Source organism: Podarcis cretensis, assembly GCF_951804945.1.
Source record: "Podarcis cretensis genome assembly, chromosome: 5".
NCBI lineage: Eukaryota > Metazoa > Chordata > Lepidosauria > Squamata > Lacertidae > Podarcis > Podarcis cretensis.
The window spans coordinates 99,091,665-99,108,008 of NC_137174.1; the positions used below are offsets into that span (position 1 = coordinate 99,091,665).

Consider the following 16,344-nt stretch of genomic DNA (forward strand, 5'->3'; position numbering starts at 1 on the left):
CCTGGGCTCAGTTATACGATCACTAGCTCAAAACCCAGGTGTGCCCTTGGCTGCACGGTAAACACCAAGACACAGCCCGTCCTGCCTCTCTGCCTGTGCCTGTGCGCAACTGGATGTGCTTCCTTTTTAAAAACAAAACAAAACATAATTTTATTAATCTAGATTAACTGGATGGGTTTCCAAACTCCTGTGTTGGTTACATTCGTTTCAGTTGCACCTGTAAAACAGGTCCACGCCCAAAATTGCCAGGTGTGAAGAAGACACACGTTGGAGCTGGTGAGAAAGGTTTACCATGGTGGTGGTGCTGATGTCAGAGAACCAGGCCAGCCAGAAGATCTTTTCCTCTTTCCAGTCCTGCATAAGCTCCATAAATTCTGTGTCGTTCTCAGGCTTCATCAGGCCTCAAGAAATGTACAAAGAAACCAGAGATTAGATAGATAGAAAGATAGATATAGATACAGTCATACCTCGGGCTAAATATGTTTCAGGTTGAGTGTTTTCAAGTTACGCTCCGCGGCGACCCAGAAGTAACGGAACGCGTTACTTCCGGGTTTCGCTGCTCACGCATGCGCAGACGCTCAAAATGACGCCACGCACATGCGCGGAAGTGACGAAATGCGACCCGCGCAAGCGCAGACGCACAGTCGCGTATTACGTTCTACTCAGGATGCGAATGGGGCTCCGGAACGGATCCCGTTCACATCCAGAGGTACCACTGTATAGCTATAGCTGTAGATAGATGCAAAGAAACTCAGATATATACGGTATACCTATAGAGAGAGATATAGATACATATAGATATATAGATATACAGTGCTGCACCCCCCCCCACATAGGTGCCAATACTCACCATGAAATGTATTAGTGGTGGGACAGTGGGACAGTGGAGGTTTTGAAGGACCACGCGACACGGATTTCCCCAGTGGGTCACCCCAACGGAAAGTGGAGCTGGAGGAGTTGGGAGTCAGCTCAAGGGCATAGCTGTCAACTTACAGATTTGAAAATAAGGGACCAGCAGCCTTGAAAATAAGGGGCCAGCAGCCAAAATAAGGGACCTGCGGCCTCACCTGTTCCAGGCACTCCAGTCTTCCTGTCCTCCTGCAGTCTGGTCAAACTCATGCTGGGTAGCTTCGAGAACACTCTCCAACCAACTTTGTAACCAGAGGTTCAACTGAATAGAATCTGAATCACATGCACCACAAGGCCTATGCAGCCTCAACTTAAGATGGCTCCCCGGCCTGGCTTTGCACTGCAAAGTTTGCAGCAGCACGTGCAACAAAATGGCACCCAGCATTCAAAAAACCCCTCAGCTTGCATTAACTAGCCACACACAAGGCATGCAAGCTCCACCCCCCAGTCATTCTTAGACTTCTTATTGGGTGAGCAACGCAGCCAAGCAACACAGTTGGAGCCTCCCTCCTCCCTGGCCGGCAGGGAGGGAGGGAGAGGAGCTGCTTCCTTTGAAATTTAAGGGACATCATTTAAGGGACATCCATCAATAAGGGACAGCAGTGGGACACGGCGCTGGGATAAGGGACTGTCCCTTCAAATAAGGGACACTTGACAGCTATGCTCAAGGGCCATGGGCACCCCTAAGCAGGGTGCGGGGAGGGGATGGAGGAGCGAAAAGAGGCCGCCCAAGATCCTTCAGGCCGGCCAGCAGGGAAGCTCAGACCGGACCCTGAAGGTGGCCCTCCAGGGCTCTCCACCTGGCCCTCAGAAAGGCAGGGTTGGGCTGACAGACAGCCTGGGAGAATAGCAGGAGCAGCCATGAAACAAGCCTCCACCAGGCAGGCTCAGAAGGCGAAGCCACCCTTGTCAATCTGAAGACGCTCTAAGCCAGCGGTTCTCAACCTGTGGGTCCCCAGATGTTGTTGGACTACAACTCACATCATCCCTGAGCTCTGGCCTTGCTAGCTAGGGGTGATGGGAGTCGTAGTTCAACAACATCTGGGGGCCCACAAGTTGAGAAAGACTGCTCTAAGCGAAGAACCTTTTTTGCTTTATCTCCTCTGGCGGGACATCCAGCTTCTCAGCTATTGCCAACATGCCAACCCATTTATTTCCCTTTCCCCGCCATGAACGGTCTTGGGGAAATCCAGTGGGTCCTTGCTCTTACTCTTCTGGTGAAGGATCAGGGTGTACAGGCAGTGGAGTGCGTCGGCCGCCCAGTGGCACACGCTCTCGCTGGAGTCCTTGCTGCAAAGTGCCAGGTGCCCTGCCAGCTTCCCCATCTTGAAGTCCTTCATTCCCTGCAGGAGAGAATCATTCTACTGTACCTCATTTTCTCCTCCTCCTCCTCAAGGGTGGCAGCCATTTTGTGTCATGCCACCCACCCCACAGCAGCCATTTTGTGCTGTCCCACGCACACCACAGCAGTAATTTTGTGCCAGCCCTTGCACACCACAGCAACCATTGCAGCCATTTTGTGTCACACCTCACACCTCACAGCAGCCATTTTGTGTCATGCCACATACTCCATGGCAGCCATTTTGTGCCATGCCATACACCCCACAACAGCCATTTTGTGTTGTGCCATGCATTCCATGGCAACCATTTTGTGTCATGCCACCCACCCCACGGCAGCCATTTTGTGCTGTCCCACGCACACCACACCAGTAATTTTGTGCCAGCCCTTGCACACCACAGCAACCATTGCAGCCATTTTGTGTCACACCTCACAGCAGCCATTTTGTGTCAACCACATACTCCGTGGCAGCCATTTTGTGCCATCCATGCACCCCACAGCAGCCATTTTGTGTCGTGCCACCCACCATGGCTGCAGTGGGGTGCAAAGAGAATCAGGCCTTATTCAACCTCCCTATGGATTTGGACCCTGCTGCTAAATGCACCCCTTTACTCTTTCCTGTGAAGGTGGCACACTGACATGGGCTACTAGACGGTGTTATTTTACAGGGGTGAAACTTATGTTTTGCAGATTCCTTCTGTGAGGGATCTTTTTAAAAAATGGTTTTGGGTTGGGTATGAAGAATTCAAATCTATTATTTTTGTGACTGGACAACATTTAGCTTGGCGAGTACGTTTGAGGATGAAGAACATAAACGGCTTTCGGAAAACCAAAGAATTTTAATTTTACCTTCTGGAAATGCCAGGCATTGCTTAATAAAAATAATAATAATGCAATATTAATATATAGTATAACTGCAAGAACTTGGCAATCATTTCTAATGATTTCTATGCAATTTTACTCACCGAGCAAAACTAAATTATATTAACTTAACCAAAATATCTTTTGACTTCCCAAGTCGTGTTACAATTTTTTAGCACCCCTCATTTGGGGAATTTGAAAGTTAAAAAATACAGCATGTCCTAATGGGGGTACAGCTCAGTGCCGCAGGCAATCTTTGCACTAAACAAGTCCTCACTCCTTACACATATATAAATTCCTCCCCCCCCAACCCCCCGGGATTGACAGTCATCATGACGGGCATTTTACCCCTGATGACTGGTGTCAGCTGAGCTGGGAAAGCTCATTCTGAAAGGGAACTAGTTCTAATCCAATTTTGACATGCCCGTCCCTTAACAAAGTGAGCAAATTCAGTTCATGTCAAACTCTCCGATTCTGTGATTCTATGATTCAACAAACAGTTCAAGTTCAAATAACCCCAACCATGCAGAAGGTTAAAAGTTGCTGGGCTGGAGTGTAAAATCATAGAAGCATAGAATTGTACCTAAGAACAGCAAGAAAGTATCTTAAAACACGTGCAGAGAGTGAATTGCTCCATTTACAGTATTTCCCCCCCAGCAGATGAAAGCACCAGTCTGAAGAGTAAGAAACAAATGCAAGAGAATGAGCTTCAAACCAGGAATCATTCAAAGTCTTCCTCCAAAAGGAACTTAATTCACATAAATTCAATATGTGCAGTTTTTAGGGTTGCCATATGTCCTTTTTTTTTCAGGACCTGTCCTCTTTTTCATGATTCGCCATAGCGATCCATAGCTAAAAGTAAAAATCTGAAAATGGGTCCTCTCTTTTTTGCTCTTCAGAATATGGCAACCCTAAAAACTGCAGGTGAATTGTTCAGCAGTTATGGGAACTACTTTCAGGTGTAGTTTGGAGGTTTTCTGAACTACTTCCACGAAGTTTGCTAAACCAAACCAGCCCTGGGAATGGGCGACTGAGCCTCACTTTGGGTGTGCAATGGGATGTGATGCAGCAGACCAGCTTGGTGATTCTGGACAAGGCCATGATCCGCTCCTCGACGAACGGGGATCCCGTTTCAGGAAGAAGGAACTGGAACGGCAAAATAAGGATGTCGTACTGCAGCAGAATCCATGGAGGTTTCATGAGACGCATTCTTGTAGAGCACAAGTGGGAGCTGCAACCCAGAGTTGCAGCGTGAAGTGCTCTAGGGCATTTTGTTCTATTCCCCCTCCAACCTGCTTCCAAATTTCTCTCCACAAGGTCTGCAAGCATTACAAAGCCCCCGAGCATGCCCAGTCCTTTCTGGGCTGTTTTCGGGAGTTTCTCCCCCTCAGGGAGTTCTGTTTTTTGGTTTCTGCTTTTCCATCTCTCTTTATGAATGGGTGGTGCTGTTTTGGCTACACATCTCTCTTTATGAGTGGTGGTGCTGTTTTGGCTACACATCTCTTTTTATGAATGGGTGGTGCTGTTTTGGCTGCACATGTTCCCCCTATACTTATACTATCAAAGAACTGTAGAGTCGGAGGGGACCACAAGGGTCATCCAGTCCCACCCCCTGCATTGCAGGAATCTTTTGCCCAACGTGGGGCTCGAACCCGCAACCTTGAGATTAAGTGTCTCATGTACTACCGACTAAGCTAGCAGCTTATGTTTAAGGAGCCCCCAGTGATGTAACCTTTCCTCCTAAGGGAGCGGCTCCATCCAGTCTAGGCCATTTCTGCCCTATCTCAATGATATCCTTTTTGAGGTTTTCCTACGATGGTCTTCCCACAGCCAAACAGAGACACAATTACCAAGGCAAAGTCATTCTTAAAGAGCCCAAGGCAGGGTCAGAACGGGCAAACGATAAAGCTGTGGGCTTCTTGTTATGTATTCAGACTGGCTGCAGTTCTCACTCTGGTCCACCAGTATGCAAATGAAGGATTGAGAGTTGCTTTCACCGATTGGGTAGCTAGTTGGAATTTGTTACTGTTACAGGTTATTGAGCATTATATAAGGCAGCCAGCTTCACTGTTCAGAGAGACTTAGTGCTAAGTGCTGTACTAAAGAGCTGTTGCTTAAAAGAGCTGTGTCTGTTGCCCATCTTTCCCACTATACATCTTTCATCTTTCCTTGGGCTCCGTTAGGAGGAGTTAGAATCATAGAATCATAGAGTTGGAAGAGACCACAAGGGCCATCGAGTCCAACCCCCTGCCAAGCAGGAAACACCATCAGAGCACTCCTGACATATGGTTGTCAAGCCTCTGCTTAAAGACCTCCAAAGAAGGAGACTCCACCACACTCCTTGGCAGCAAATTCCACTGTCGAACAGCTCTTAATGTCAGGAAGTTCTTCCTAATGTTTAGGTGGAATCTTCTTTCTTGTAGTTTGGAGCCATTGCTCTGTGTCCGCTTCTATAGAGCAGCAGAAAACAACCTTTCTCCCTCCTCTATGTGACATCCTTTTATATATTTGAACATGGCTATCATATCACCCCTTAACCTCCTCTTCTCCAGGCTAAACATGCCCAGCTCCCTTAGCCGTTCCTCATAAGGCATCGTTTCCAGGCCTTTGACCATTTTGGTTGCCCTCCTCTGGACACGTTCCAGTTTGTCAGTGTCCTTCTTGAACTGTGGTGCCCAGAACTGGACACAGTACTCCAGGTGAGGTCTGACCAGAGCAGAATACAGTGGCACTATTACTTCCCTTGATCTAGATGCTATACTCCTATTGATGCAGCCCAGAATTGCATTGGCTTTTTTAGCTGCCGCGTCACACTGTTGGCTCATGTCAAGTTTGTGGTCAACCAAGACTCCTAGATCCTTTTCACATGTACTGCTCTCAAGTTTTTTAGGGCTATTTTCATCGTTCGCACTCACATGTACATGGGTTGGCTTACTCACCATGAGAGTTTCTCGTATCAGGGTCGGGTTGTAGTGACGTTGCCCAATGTAGCCCACCTTACTGCTGTCGAGGTTTGCGCTGATGAGGTCTATGCATTCCAGGAACTTGACTTTCTCAGGTAATTCCTAGCCTCCCCAACCAAGGACAGGAAGATGAGTTCAAGAAGGATTAGCAAAAGCGGCAAGCCATCTTGACTACCGCAACATGCTCTCTGCGGGGCTGCCCCCGGAAACAGTGGCATAGCGTGGGGGGTGCAGGGGGGGCCAGCCGCACTGGGCGCAACATTTTTTGGGGGGGGCGCACTCGCAGCTCTCTGCCCCTACCTGGCTCACTCTCTCTCACTCACTGCAGTGCTGGCTGTGCGAATCCGATCCGAGCTGCCGGGTCGCCACCCACTGTGGAGGGGGAGGGTGCCAGGCGTGCGTTGCGGTGCGGAGCGGAGAGAGAGCAAGGGAGGGACTATCTGGGGGAGGGACAGTGCAGCGGCCGCCCAGCGCAGCGCTGAGCGCGGGAGAGAACCACACCCGACCAGCCCAGGCAGCAGCATGAAGAAGCTGGCAGCGGCGGCAGGTTAGGGGTTAAAGGCGCAAATTACTTGCCTTGCCCCGGGTGCTGACAACCCACGCTACGCCGCCGGGAATGTTTACTCCAGTGCCGTGCCTACTTTGCTGGGTTCGAGCCCAATTCAAAGTATTCCCGAATTATGTGACTGGAGGAAGAAGCCCGCACCCCCTCCATTTTTAAGGAACTCATGTTGTAGCAGGGAAAGCGAGGGCAGGGTTGGGGTGCAGATACCTGGTGACTTTTGTGGAGAAACTGGTGCATGAAGTGCATGACAGCCCTCATGTCTCCCTCAGAAGCTGCAGAACTAAATGTTGTCTGGGAGGAGTCTGAGCTTGGTGAATCTGAAGCAGATTTATTAATTTAATAAGTACTGTAAATACTGCTCCTTTCCTCCCAGAGGAGCCCAAAGGAGGAAAAACAAAAAAAACAACCCCTTCATTATTAAAAAAAATATAAACAAAAGAAAACAAATTTAAAATATTTAAAAACTGCTAAACTCATCTAAAAGCAATGAAACACAATTAAACAACAGACAAGTTTTCAGCAAACGTCTAAAGCAGGGGTCAGCAACCTTTTTCAGCTGTGGGTTGGTCCACCCTCGAACAATGTGGGGGGCTGGACTATATTTTGAAAAAAAAATATGAACGAATTCCTATGCCCCACAAATACCGGTAACCCAGAGACGCATTTTAAATAAAAGCATGCATTCTACTCATATAAAAACACGCTGATTCCCGGACCGTCCGTGGGCCAGATTGAGAAGGCGATTGGGCCGCATCTGGCCCCCAGGCCTTAGGTTGCCTACCCCTGTTCTAAAGGAATATGCAGCTGCCACATATGGGGATTGAACCTGAGACCTTGGTATCATCAGCACCACGCTCTAAGCAGCTGAGCTGTCCAGAGACAGAACTAAACCTTATCCTCCCACCTGTGCTGCCACCAGTCTTGTCAGCTGAAGGGCAGGTGTACTGGTCTGGGGAAAATGGCCCGATGAGACAAAATGGACCTCTGGCAGGCTGGAGGTTCTGCACCCCAACGTAGTGGAAGCCTCCATGTGCAAAGCTGTGATTTGTGCTGGCAATTAAGACAAACCTATTCTCCAGGTTAAACCAGGTTAAACACAGGTGGCGCTATGGGTTAAACCACAGAGCCTAGGGCTTGCCGATCAGAAGGTTGGCGGTTCGAATCCCCATGACGGGGTGAGCTCCCGTTGCTTGGTTCCTGCTCCTGCCAACCTAGCAGTTCGAAAGCACGTCAAAGTGCAAGTAGATAAATAGGTACCACACCAGCGGGAACGTAAACGGCATTTCTGTGCGCTGCTCTGGTTTGCCAGTAGCGGCTTAGTCATGCTGGCCACATGACCCGGAAGCTGTACGCCGGCTCCCTCGGCCAATAAAGGGAGATGAGCGCCGCAACCCCAGTCAGCCAAGACTGGACCTAATGGTCAGGGGTCCCTTTACCCTATACCTTTATTCTCCAGGCAGCAGACTCAAGAGCATTTTCATAAACATGCTTCCTTTTCTGAAGAATGAGGACATGATGTACCAACAGGAAACCCTCAAGCAGGAATTGAACGCAAGCGCCCTCTCCTCTCTTGCAGCTTCCAGCAACTGGTATTCAGAAGCATTGCTGCCTCCAGCTGTGAAGGAAGATCACCACCTCTGGAACCACCCTATGACTGCGTCATCAGCGAGAGAAGCTTACCTGCATTTTTAGGCGCCGACACTGAGCCTTCCCAGCTGCTAAGGTCTTGCAACGACTGTGTCCAAAACATTCTCCGATTCGTTTAGCAGGAAGCGCTGCTGGGGGAATGTTGATATTGGCTCATGTATGCTAGCAAGCCCAGGCACTGGGCATTCACCCAGTGCCACAACTGTATCTGTGATTAATGCGTGTCGGCTCAGTTATCTATCTGTTAGCTTGCAGTTAGTATGTGAGACATCAGTCTGTTGGTGTTACTTGTCCAGCGTTACATCTTGAATTGGTGGAGTTTATTTGGAGCAACAGAGATACTTTGCACTTGTACATATCTGTACATATCTGTATCTGCAATAGCCTACAAGCTGCGTCTATCTATGTCCAGAACTGTTTTAGTGAGCCTTATCTTCTGCAACAGTAAATTATTCAGACCTTAAGCCGTTTCTGTGTGGTGACTGGTACTGGGAGCAACTTCCATTGTGTGTGGATCTCACCTGAGATTCCCAATAGAGCATCCTGTTGAAATCCTGCAACAAATACAGCTCATAAGTGGTCCCTAGAAAGTTGTCTAGAAGGGAATGTGGCCCTAAGTGGGGAAAGAAACTGCAGTAGCAACTTTCGTAGTTGAACTGTGTGCCGTGTAAAGATAGTATCTCCTTTAATCTGTCCCAACTCTTCCAAAATTCAATTTCATTGAATGAAGGTGGTCGTGTAGGTGATTTGTTGCCATAGGAGACAATGATTGAAGATGCATTCCTACCTTTTTTATCATTATAATGTCCGTGTGAGAGAGGATGAAAGAGTGACAGATTTTGGACACACAAAATCAGCGATCAAGAGAGACTGACTCCCTGGACCAGAGCACGCCAGGCACTCCTGTCTTCCACTGCCTCCTGCAGTTTGGTCAGACTCATGTTGGTAGCTTCGAGAACACTGTCCAACCATCTCGTCTCCCCAAGTTATGTTTACACAAATATATTGTCTTCCTGTTCATTATACTTATTTAGACTAGGATATTTATTGTATTCTATATTTGATCTTCTTTTGTAATGTTGTATTTCGTAATGTTCTGTTTAATCTGTAAACTGCTTAGAGGGAATTATGAAATGATATAGAAATTATTGAAATATGTAAACTTTGGGACATCTCTTGGAGTTAAGTTATGCTCAGCCTGTAGATCTGGGCAAATAATACCATATATCAAAAAAAGACACAAACCTCCAATGATGTCATTTGAAGGAAACCTACCTTAAATGCACATTGGAAACCCTGAAATATCTCTCAGAAATTGGGGTGCAGTATAACAATATGATACTATGCAACACACAGCGAACACTAACGGAGCTGTGTAAATAATGAATCATTTTGCAAGAGGCCACCCCAACCCAGTCAGAGTTTTACCCACAATCTTCCATCTTTTAAAAAGAATGGAAAACAAAAGGAGGGGGGAAATGATTGCATCCTACCTGCTGAGCAAATATGAGGGAATGATTTCGCTGCCAACCTGGGACAGTGGCTAGAGAGGTGTTTTTCACCCTTAAAAGTCTCACTGTTTCAAATCCATAGTACGCCAACAGATAAAAGGAAAAAGAGTTTAGAAAGGGTTGGTGGTCAACGCAACTGAAGATGTGCTCTGGACACTACTGGCTTGAGCCAAGGACTGCCAGCAACTGAACCAGGCAAGGTGGCGGTTGAGATCAAGTGCCCATGGCAGTTATTGATGTCATAATGGCCAGGGAAATGGCCGGGCAACCGGGCAACCAATGACACATGACAATCAAACGCTCTGCTCCAACGGACGTTCCCCTCCTAAGCTGATCTTGCCTCTGGAGAGCTTCATGGAGGTTCAAATTATGAAAAGTTACTGGTGCAGATATAAAACGGTTATATAAAACAACACCCCAATTTTAATGGAACCCTATTTGTACGAGTGCATCTTGCTGTCACTTTCCTTACCGCAAAAAGTCATTAAAAAGAGAGAGAGCCAGAGCATGTGGGTCTGCACTGCGAGGGAGCCAAAGTGCTTTAATCCACCTTCAATTGGGCAAACCTAAATTTGCCGGCATGTCATTGAATTCCTCTTGCTAAATGGTGACAGCCTGGAGGAGGTCCCTAGTTATGTTAGGCTAGGATACAGGAACTCCTGCGTGTTCTGTATAAAATGTTCTGGGTGTCCGTTCCCCTGATTTTTGGACAAATCTTTACCCTGACCTTTGACACCTGAGATTTGTGTGTGTTTTCTGGGCATACCCTATTCCTGTGATTGTAATCTGCTTTAACCGTTTTGGACTGTGAATCTTAAATTGTTGTAACCTGTTCTGGGACCTGCAGGTTAGGGATGTGTAATAAATTTTAAATAATAATAATAATAATAATAATAATAATAATAATGTAAATGTTTAATTATTATTTCTATTTTAAAAAACCTGATGGTTTAAGAGCAGAATTTATGTCACTTCAGAAAATTGCTGAGTGCCCCGGGCGCACCAAGTACAAGAAACTGCAACGGCAATCCTTCTTGTTTTCCTGCTGCTTTCACCACCTCATCAGGTTAGAAGGGGATCCAAGGGACCTTTCCAAACTTGTTTCTCATGCAATGGGTCACCTTGTCTTGACTGGGAGCACTGTGGAGTGCCTCCAACGATCCAGATGTGTGGGATATTTGCACATCAGTGTCATGTTCACCTCTTGACTTTGCAGCAGCTGCTGCTGACATGCAAACGCTCCAGCACATACAAACAGAGCAGGCTTGGCCAACCTGGTGCCCTCCGTATCATTTGGACTGCAACTCCTGCCACCCATGATAACTGGCCCTGCTGGGTGGGGTTGAAGGTTCTGGAGTGTGCCAGGTTGGGAGAGGGACAGTTGAAGAGCACGGCATTTGAGTAATGCAAAGTGCAAGCAGACACCCAGAGCACTCTGGGAGCTGTAGTTCTCTGGAGAACAGAAGAGCCTTCTTTCACGCTATTGAGGGCTTCTATCTCCTAATTCTCTCCTTTACGACCTCTTAAGTGATAATGTAATTTTCAATTTATCATTGATTTGTAGGAGAAAACTGAACTTGGTAGGGCTTAATCTAACTGACTTTGGAAATACTGACCTCAAAGATACTTGGGAAATTATCAGGAAGAATCTTACAGAAAAAAGTGTTCTCTCTACTCTCGAGGTTGCAAAGCACAGCGCTTGCTTTCCTCTCTATTTAAATCCCCCTTTGCGTAGAGATTTTCAAAATGGATACATGACAAATCTGAAGAATCATGAATTGTGCAGGCTGTTTGTGTTAGCCAGATTTAATATGTTTCCCTCGATGATAGTAAGAGGAAGATCGTTAGTTCTCCCAGAATCAGAGCGGCTCTGCAAATGTAGTAAACAGGAACCTGATCCTTTGGAGCATATTTTATTTTCTTGTGATTTTGACATTTATCCAGAAGACAATTATTAAAGGCCTCACAACTCAATAGGCTGATTTCTATGCTACCAACTGTTCAGGACCTGCTTTCGGACAGGAATGATCAAATTACTTTAATAGTGGCTGAAGTTTTGAGTGCTGTCCATGTAGAAAGACTGGGTCATTATAAAGAGAATTAGTGGTTCTTAATTGATTGGGCATTCGGTAGTGCTGTATTGTATTATTTATGCAAACTGATTTTCTCTGGAGTTAAAGATCTGACTGGGACAAACCTTGTTATGTACTTTGCACCGTATTTTGCACAATGTGTATACGGTGTCTGTTTGATAATGTGTGGTTTGCTATGCATAATAAAGTATAACTATACTAGCTATTGGACGCGGGTGGCACTGTGGGTTAAAACACAAAGCCTAGGACTTGCCAATCAGAAGGTCGGCGATTCGGATCCACGCAACAGGGTGAGCTCCTGTTGCTTGGTCCCAGCTTCTGCCAACCTAGCAGTTCAAAAGCCCATCAAAGTGCAAGTAGACAAATAGGTATCACTCCGGTGGGAAGGTAAACGGTGTTTCCGTGTGCTGCTCTGGTTTGCCAGAAGCGGCTTAGTCATGGTGGCCGCATGACCCAGAAGCTGTCTGCGGACAAACGCTGGCTCCCTTGGCCTATAGAGCGAGATGAGTGCGCAACCCCGGAGTCGGTCACAACTGGACCTAATGGTCAGGGGTCCATTATGCTAGCTATTGAGGGCTGGCAACTGCATGAAAAAAGGGACGCTTCCATTTCCAGGAAGAGAAATCTTCAGAATTCTTAGGCTTGCACCTTCTCCTACTGGACTCCAATGTGACCAGTTTCCACAAAGTTCTCACCCAAAAACTGTCCACCCCCCTGCCCGCCCCATTCGCCCGCGGACATGAATTGCCATTTGACCGCCACTCCTTTCTCTCCAAAATAGAATAGTATATTTATATATTAATGTAACACTTCTCTTTACAAAATAAATCCGACACGAAGCAATGGGAATAATGGTCGGAAGCGGGGGTACGGGGACGACGACGACAAGCAAACACGAAGCCGCCTGGGGGCGGCGGAGGGGGAAGGGTCAGCTGCCCGGTCTCTGGTGCGGGGGGAACGCGTGTAGGTTTGGCCCAGCGGGACCAAGCTACAGTCTTGTGTGCCTCTGCTCTGCTGTCCTCTGCCTCGGGGCAACTTAGGCTCGGTCCGTACACCTCCTCAGAAAGGGCTCCTCAGAGCAGCACCAACCACGGGAACCCACGTCGGGTCAACCTCTCCTGTTTTGGGGTACTCCTGCAGCTCACCGCCTGCAAGGTGAAAGATTCAGTAAGTGGACGACGACAGCAAGAATTCAGTAAATGTGGAGTGGGCCTCTAAGGAAGCAGAGAGTCCCCCAAACCTTCCCAAAAACGAAAGAGAGAGAGAGAGAGATATACCGTATTTTTCGCTCTATAAGACACACTTTTCCCCTCCAAAAAAGTAAGGGGAAATGTGTGTGCGTCTTATGGAGCGAATGCAGGCGGGAGGCTCTGCTCAGCGCTCCCTTTAAAGAGCCGCATGGAGCGTGTGTGCGGTTCTTCGGGGCTTTTCCCCAAGGAGGGAGAAGGGCTGCCCTCCTCCCTCCTTGGGGAAAAGCCCCCAAGAGCCGTGCACACACACTCTGTGCGCTCTTTAAAGGGAAGCATGGCTCTTGGGGGAGCCTTAGCCGCACGCAGCCTCTCCTGGACAGGGGATGAAGGCTCCCCTTGCCCGGAAGAGGCTGCGTAGCATTCCCGCTGGCTGTCCTGGCTTCTGGGATTCAGAATCCCCCCCCCCCCTGTTTTCCTCTTCCAAAAACTAGGTGTGTCTTATGGTCTGGTGCGTCTTATGGAGCGAAAAATACGGTAGCTGTCCATATTGAATCCTCTCTCTCCATGTGATACTGCATCTGAGCACCAGCCAAGGAATTTTCCCACCGTAAGCAACAGCCTTTTTCACCTGCCTTGGCTTCAGGATGGAGTTTCTGGTACGGGTATTATGTGCCTCTGTCTTTTGCTGAACGGAGTGGAAGATTAGGCTGTCTGCCAGTATGCTTTTTACTATGCCTTTATTACGTTTTTGTTATTGGTGTTTTGTAATCAGAGAATCATAGAATTGTAGGGTTGGAGGGGACCCCCAAGCATCATCTAGTCCAACCCCTTAATGGGTTTCTAATGTTGTACACTGCCCTGATATCTTTTGATAAAGGGTGGTATATAATATAAATTGAAATAATAATAATAATAATAATAATAATAATAATAATAATGAGTAGTAGTAGTAGTAGTCATCATGGGGTTGGAGAGAGTGTATGTATGTGTGTGACTTCAACAGTGCTTAGCTTGTTTTTGGTAATTAATTTGTTAATGTCATTAATCCTATTTTGTGCATTATGAGTGCTGCAATGCTTTGCAATTCCTTAACCTGACTTTTGTTGTGCTGTTTAGCTCAATTTTTTAGTTGTTTCGTTAATAGCGTTTTATAGAAGGTGGTTTGCTTTACTGATGGTTTGTCATGGTTTTGTTGGCGATCTGTAAATTACTCCATACGGTTTATGTTGTCACGGGGATGTTCTGTTGTGTGTTGGCATTTTTTGTTTGGTAGCTGCTTTTTTACTCGTGTGAGTGAAAAGCTGCATGGAAATATAATAAAATGAATGGATGGAAATGTAAGGTTGCATTTGGGCTCCTAAGGTCAGCATTTAGGTCTGCTTCCCCATCCACTTTTGTGCTGGCCCATGGCCCCAGGATGGAAAATGGTCCCCTGCCCCACCACTTCTCTGCTCTAGGTGATCTACTGAGGCCCCCCTGGCTTCTCTGCCCCACGGAGAAGGCAGCCACCAAGAAATCAGGCCACAGCCGTGGCACAAAGCGTTGTCCTGCTCTTACTTGAGCCGGAAGGCGCTGTAGGGATCCAGCAAGTGAGAGCTGGCCTGCTCCAGGTTCCAGTCGAACATCTCCAGGACTTTGTGGCACTCCAGCCGTGTCTTGAGGCCCAGGCAGAAGAGCTGCTCCACCTGTGGGGAAGGACAGGGCACAAGGCTGAGCTGGGGGGAGGCAGGCAGGTAAGGCTCTGAGCAGCAGACTCATGGGCGCTGGGCTCCCGTCCTGGGGCTGTGCCCAGCCCGGCCAGTGGAGGGGGCTCAGGTGAGCCCAGTGCAACAAGGAGACATTGTCCGGGCAGCATTTGGGTGGAAGAGCTCCTTCCCATTTTGCCAAGCAATATTGGGATGTCAAGGAACACAGGAAGCGGCCTTGTACTGTGATAGGAATTTTATGGTCTTAGATATATGGTAATGTTCATAAGTATACCAACCAAGCACACACATAGATCAGCACAGGAAGACAGACCTGGAACCATTTTGATTGCTAAACTGAGCAAATGTTTTCTCTGCAAGGTCAAAGTGGGAAACCTTCCATTGTCTCTAACCTCACAAATCCTGTCTTAAGGGAACATTTAATATATAAATAGGGTGTGAGCCTGTGACCTGGCCCAGGAACTAAGTATTTATCATTACAAAAGACTGGCCAGGCTCCCCAGGCAATCCAATCAAGTAACCTGCCAGACAGGAGATAAACAACGCACTCAAATTTCTGTTGTAGACCGCCTTTTCTGTGATGTAGGTATGATGTATCTGAGGGGTGGTCTTAGGTTACACCCCTTCTGTGATGTATGTATGATGTTTCTGGGGGTGGTCTTGATCTACAGGGTGGCAATTTCAAAAGTCTTTATAAGGCCTTGCGCGCCATTTTCCGGGGTTCCTCCTCCTCTCCTGCGGGTGAGGGGAGCACCCTGTTGCAACAGCTCAATAAAGATCAGGCTAACTAGCTGCTTTGCTTCTCAATATTCTCTGGTTGGGCTCTGTTATCTTCTCCTACCAATAGGGAACCCACGTAAGGACTCTATATGGGCTCTTGGATACCCCATAAGGGAAAAGGGCACTTTTTGTTTACAACAGTACCCAGACTATTCCTCCCTCTGTCTCCCCCAACCAGCCGCGGTTCTCCAGGATTTCAGGTAAGGACCCTCTCTCCCGGCCTGTGGCCTATTGCATGCAGAGAGGATGCCCTACGGCTGAGCCACAGCCCTCCCCACCCAAAGCACACCTCCCTGGCTGCCGTTTACCTTCAGGTACTGAATGGCCTTCTGCACATTCCAGCTGTGGTTTTGCAGTGCCGTGTGGCACTCCTCCGTGGTGACGCCGTGAACCGTCTCTTGGACCTGCAGCAAAAAGCACAAATGTAGCAAGAGACTGGTTTATTATTATTATTATTATTATTATTATTATTATTTACTTCTGTAAATAAGGACACTTACAGTGCCCCCCCTCAAAGAGAGGTGATTCCTTACACTGCCCCACAGGGGCCTGGGACTTGTCTGTCCATTCCCAACAGCAAGGGCTGGCAGACTGGCTGTCAGGAGTGTGTGCAGGAGCCGGGCCCTCTGACCAGTAGGGCTTCGCAGGATAGGGGCCTTCCTAAGTTTGTTCTGGAGAGGCAAGGCACGGCCGCACAGGTGAGGCCGACTGGTAACTCACTGCACCTGGTGGCTAGAGCTGGGAAGGCTTCTTGCTGCGTCTGGCTTCTTGCTTCCTGAT

At 47.7% G+C, this 16,344-nt stretch overlaps 2 protein-coding genes across 16 annotated transcripts in view; both read right to left on the reverse strand.

The window, feature by feature from the left end:
• Positions 1–10,069, reverse strand: part of LOC307216961 (maestro heat-like repeat-containing protein family member 7) — a 28,739-nt gene extending 18,670 nt beyond the window's left edge. For 2 of the 8 annotated variants that reach the window (XM_079977859.1, XM_079977856.1), the window contains exons 1-7: positions 9,778–10,068; positions 8,318–8,412; positions 6,845–6,954; positions 6,049–6,174; positions 4,151–4,255; positions 2,120–2,252; positions 292–401 (exon numbers count right to left, since the gene is read on the reverse strand). In XM_079977859.1, coding sequence (XP_079833985.1) covers positions 292–401; positions 2,120–2,252; positions 4,151–4,255; positions 6,049–6,174; positions 6,845–6,954; positions 8,318–8,387 — 654 coding nt within the window. In that variant the 5' untranslated portion in view covers positions 8,388–8,412; positions 9,778–10,068. Of the gene's footprint in view, positions 1–291; positions 402–2,119; positions 2,253–4,150; positions 4,256–4,959; positions 5,208–6,048; positions 6,180–6,844; positions 6,958–8,317; positions 8,416–9,777 lie in introns of those variants that run through there. The other 6 variants (XM_079977860.1, XM_079977858.1, XM_079977857.1 and 3 more) reach the window with 6 other exon arrangements.
• Positions 10,070–12,653: 2,584 nt separating this feature from the next.
• TNK2 (tyrosine kinase non receptor 2) overlaps positions 12,654–16,344 on the reverse strand; it is a 103,139-nt gene continuing 99,448 nt past the window's right edge. For all 8 annotated transcript variants that reach the window (XM_079977684.1, XM_079977683.1, XM_079977685.1 and 5 more), the window contains 3 exons: positions 15,873–15,968; positions 14,636–14,763; positions 12,654–13,036 (listed from right to left, as the gene is read on the reverse strand). In XM_079977684.1, coding sequence (XP_079833810.1) covers positions 13,030–13,036; positions 14,636–14,763; positions 15,873–15,968 — 231 coding nt within the window. In that variant the 3' untranslated portion in view covers positions 12,654–13,029. The remainder of the gene's footprint in view (positions 13,037–14,635; positions 14,764–15,872; positions 15,969–16,344) is intronic.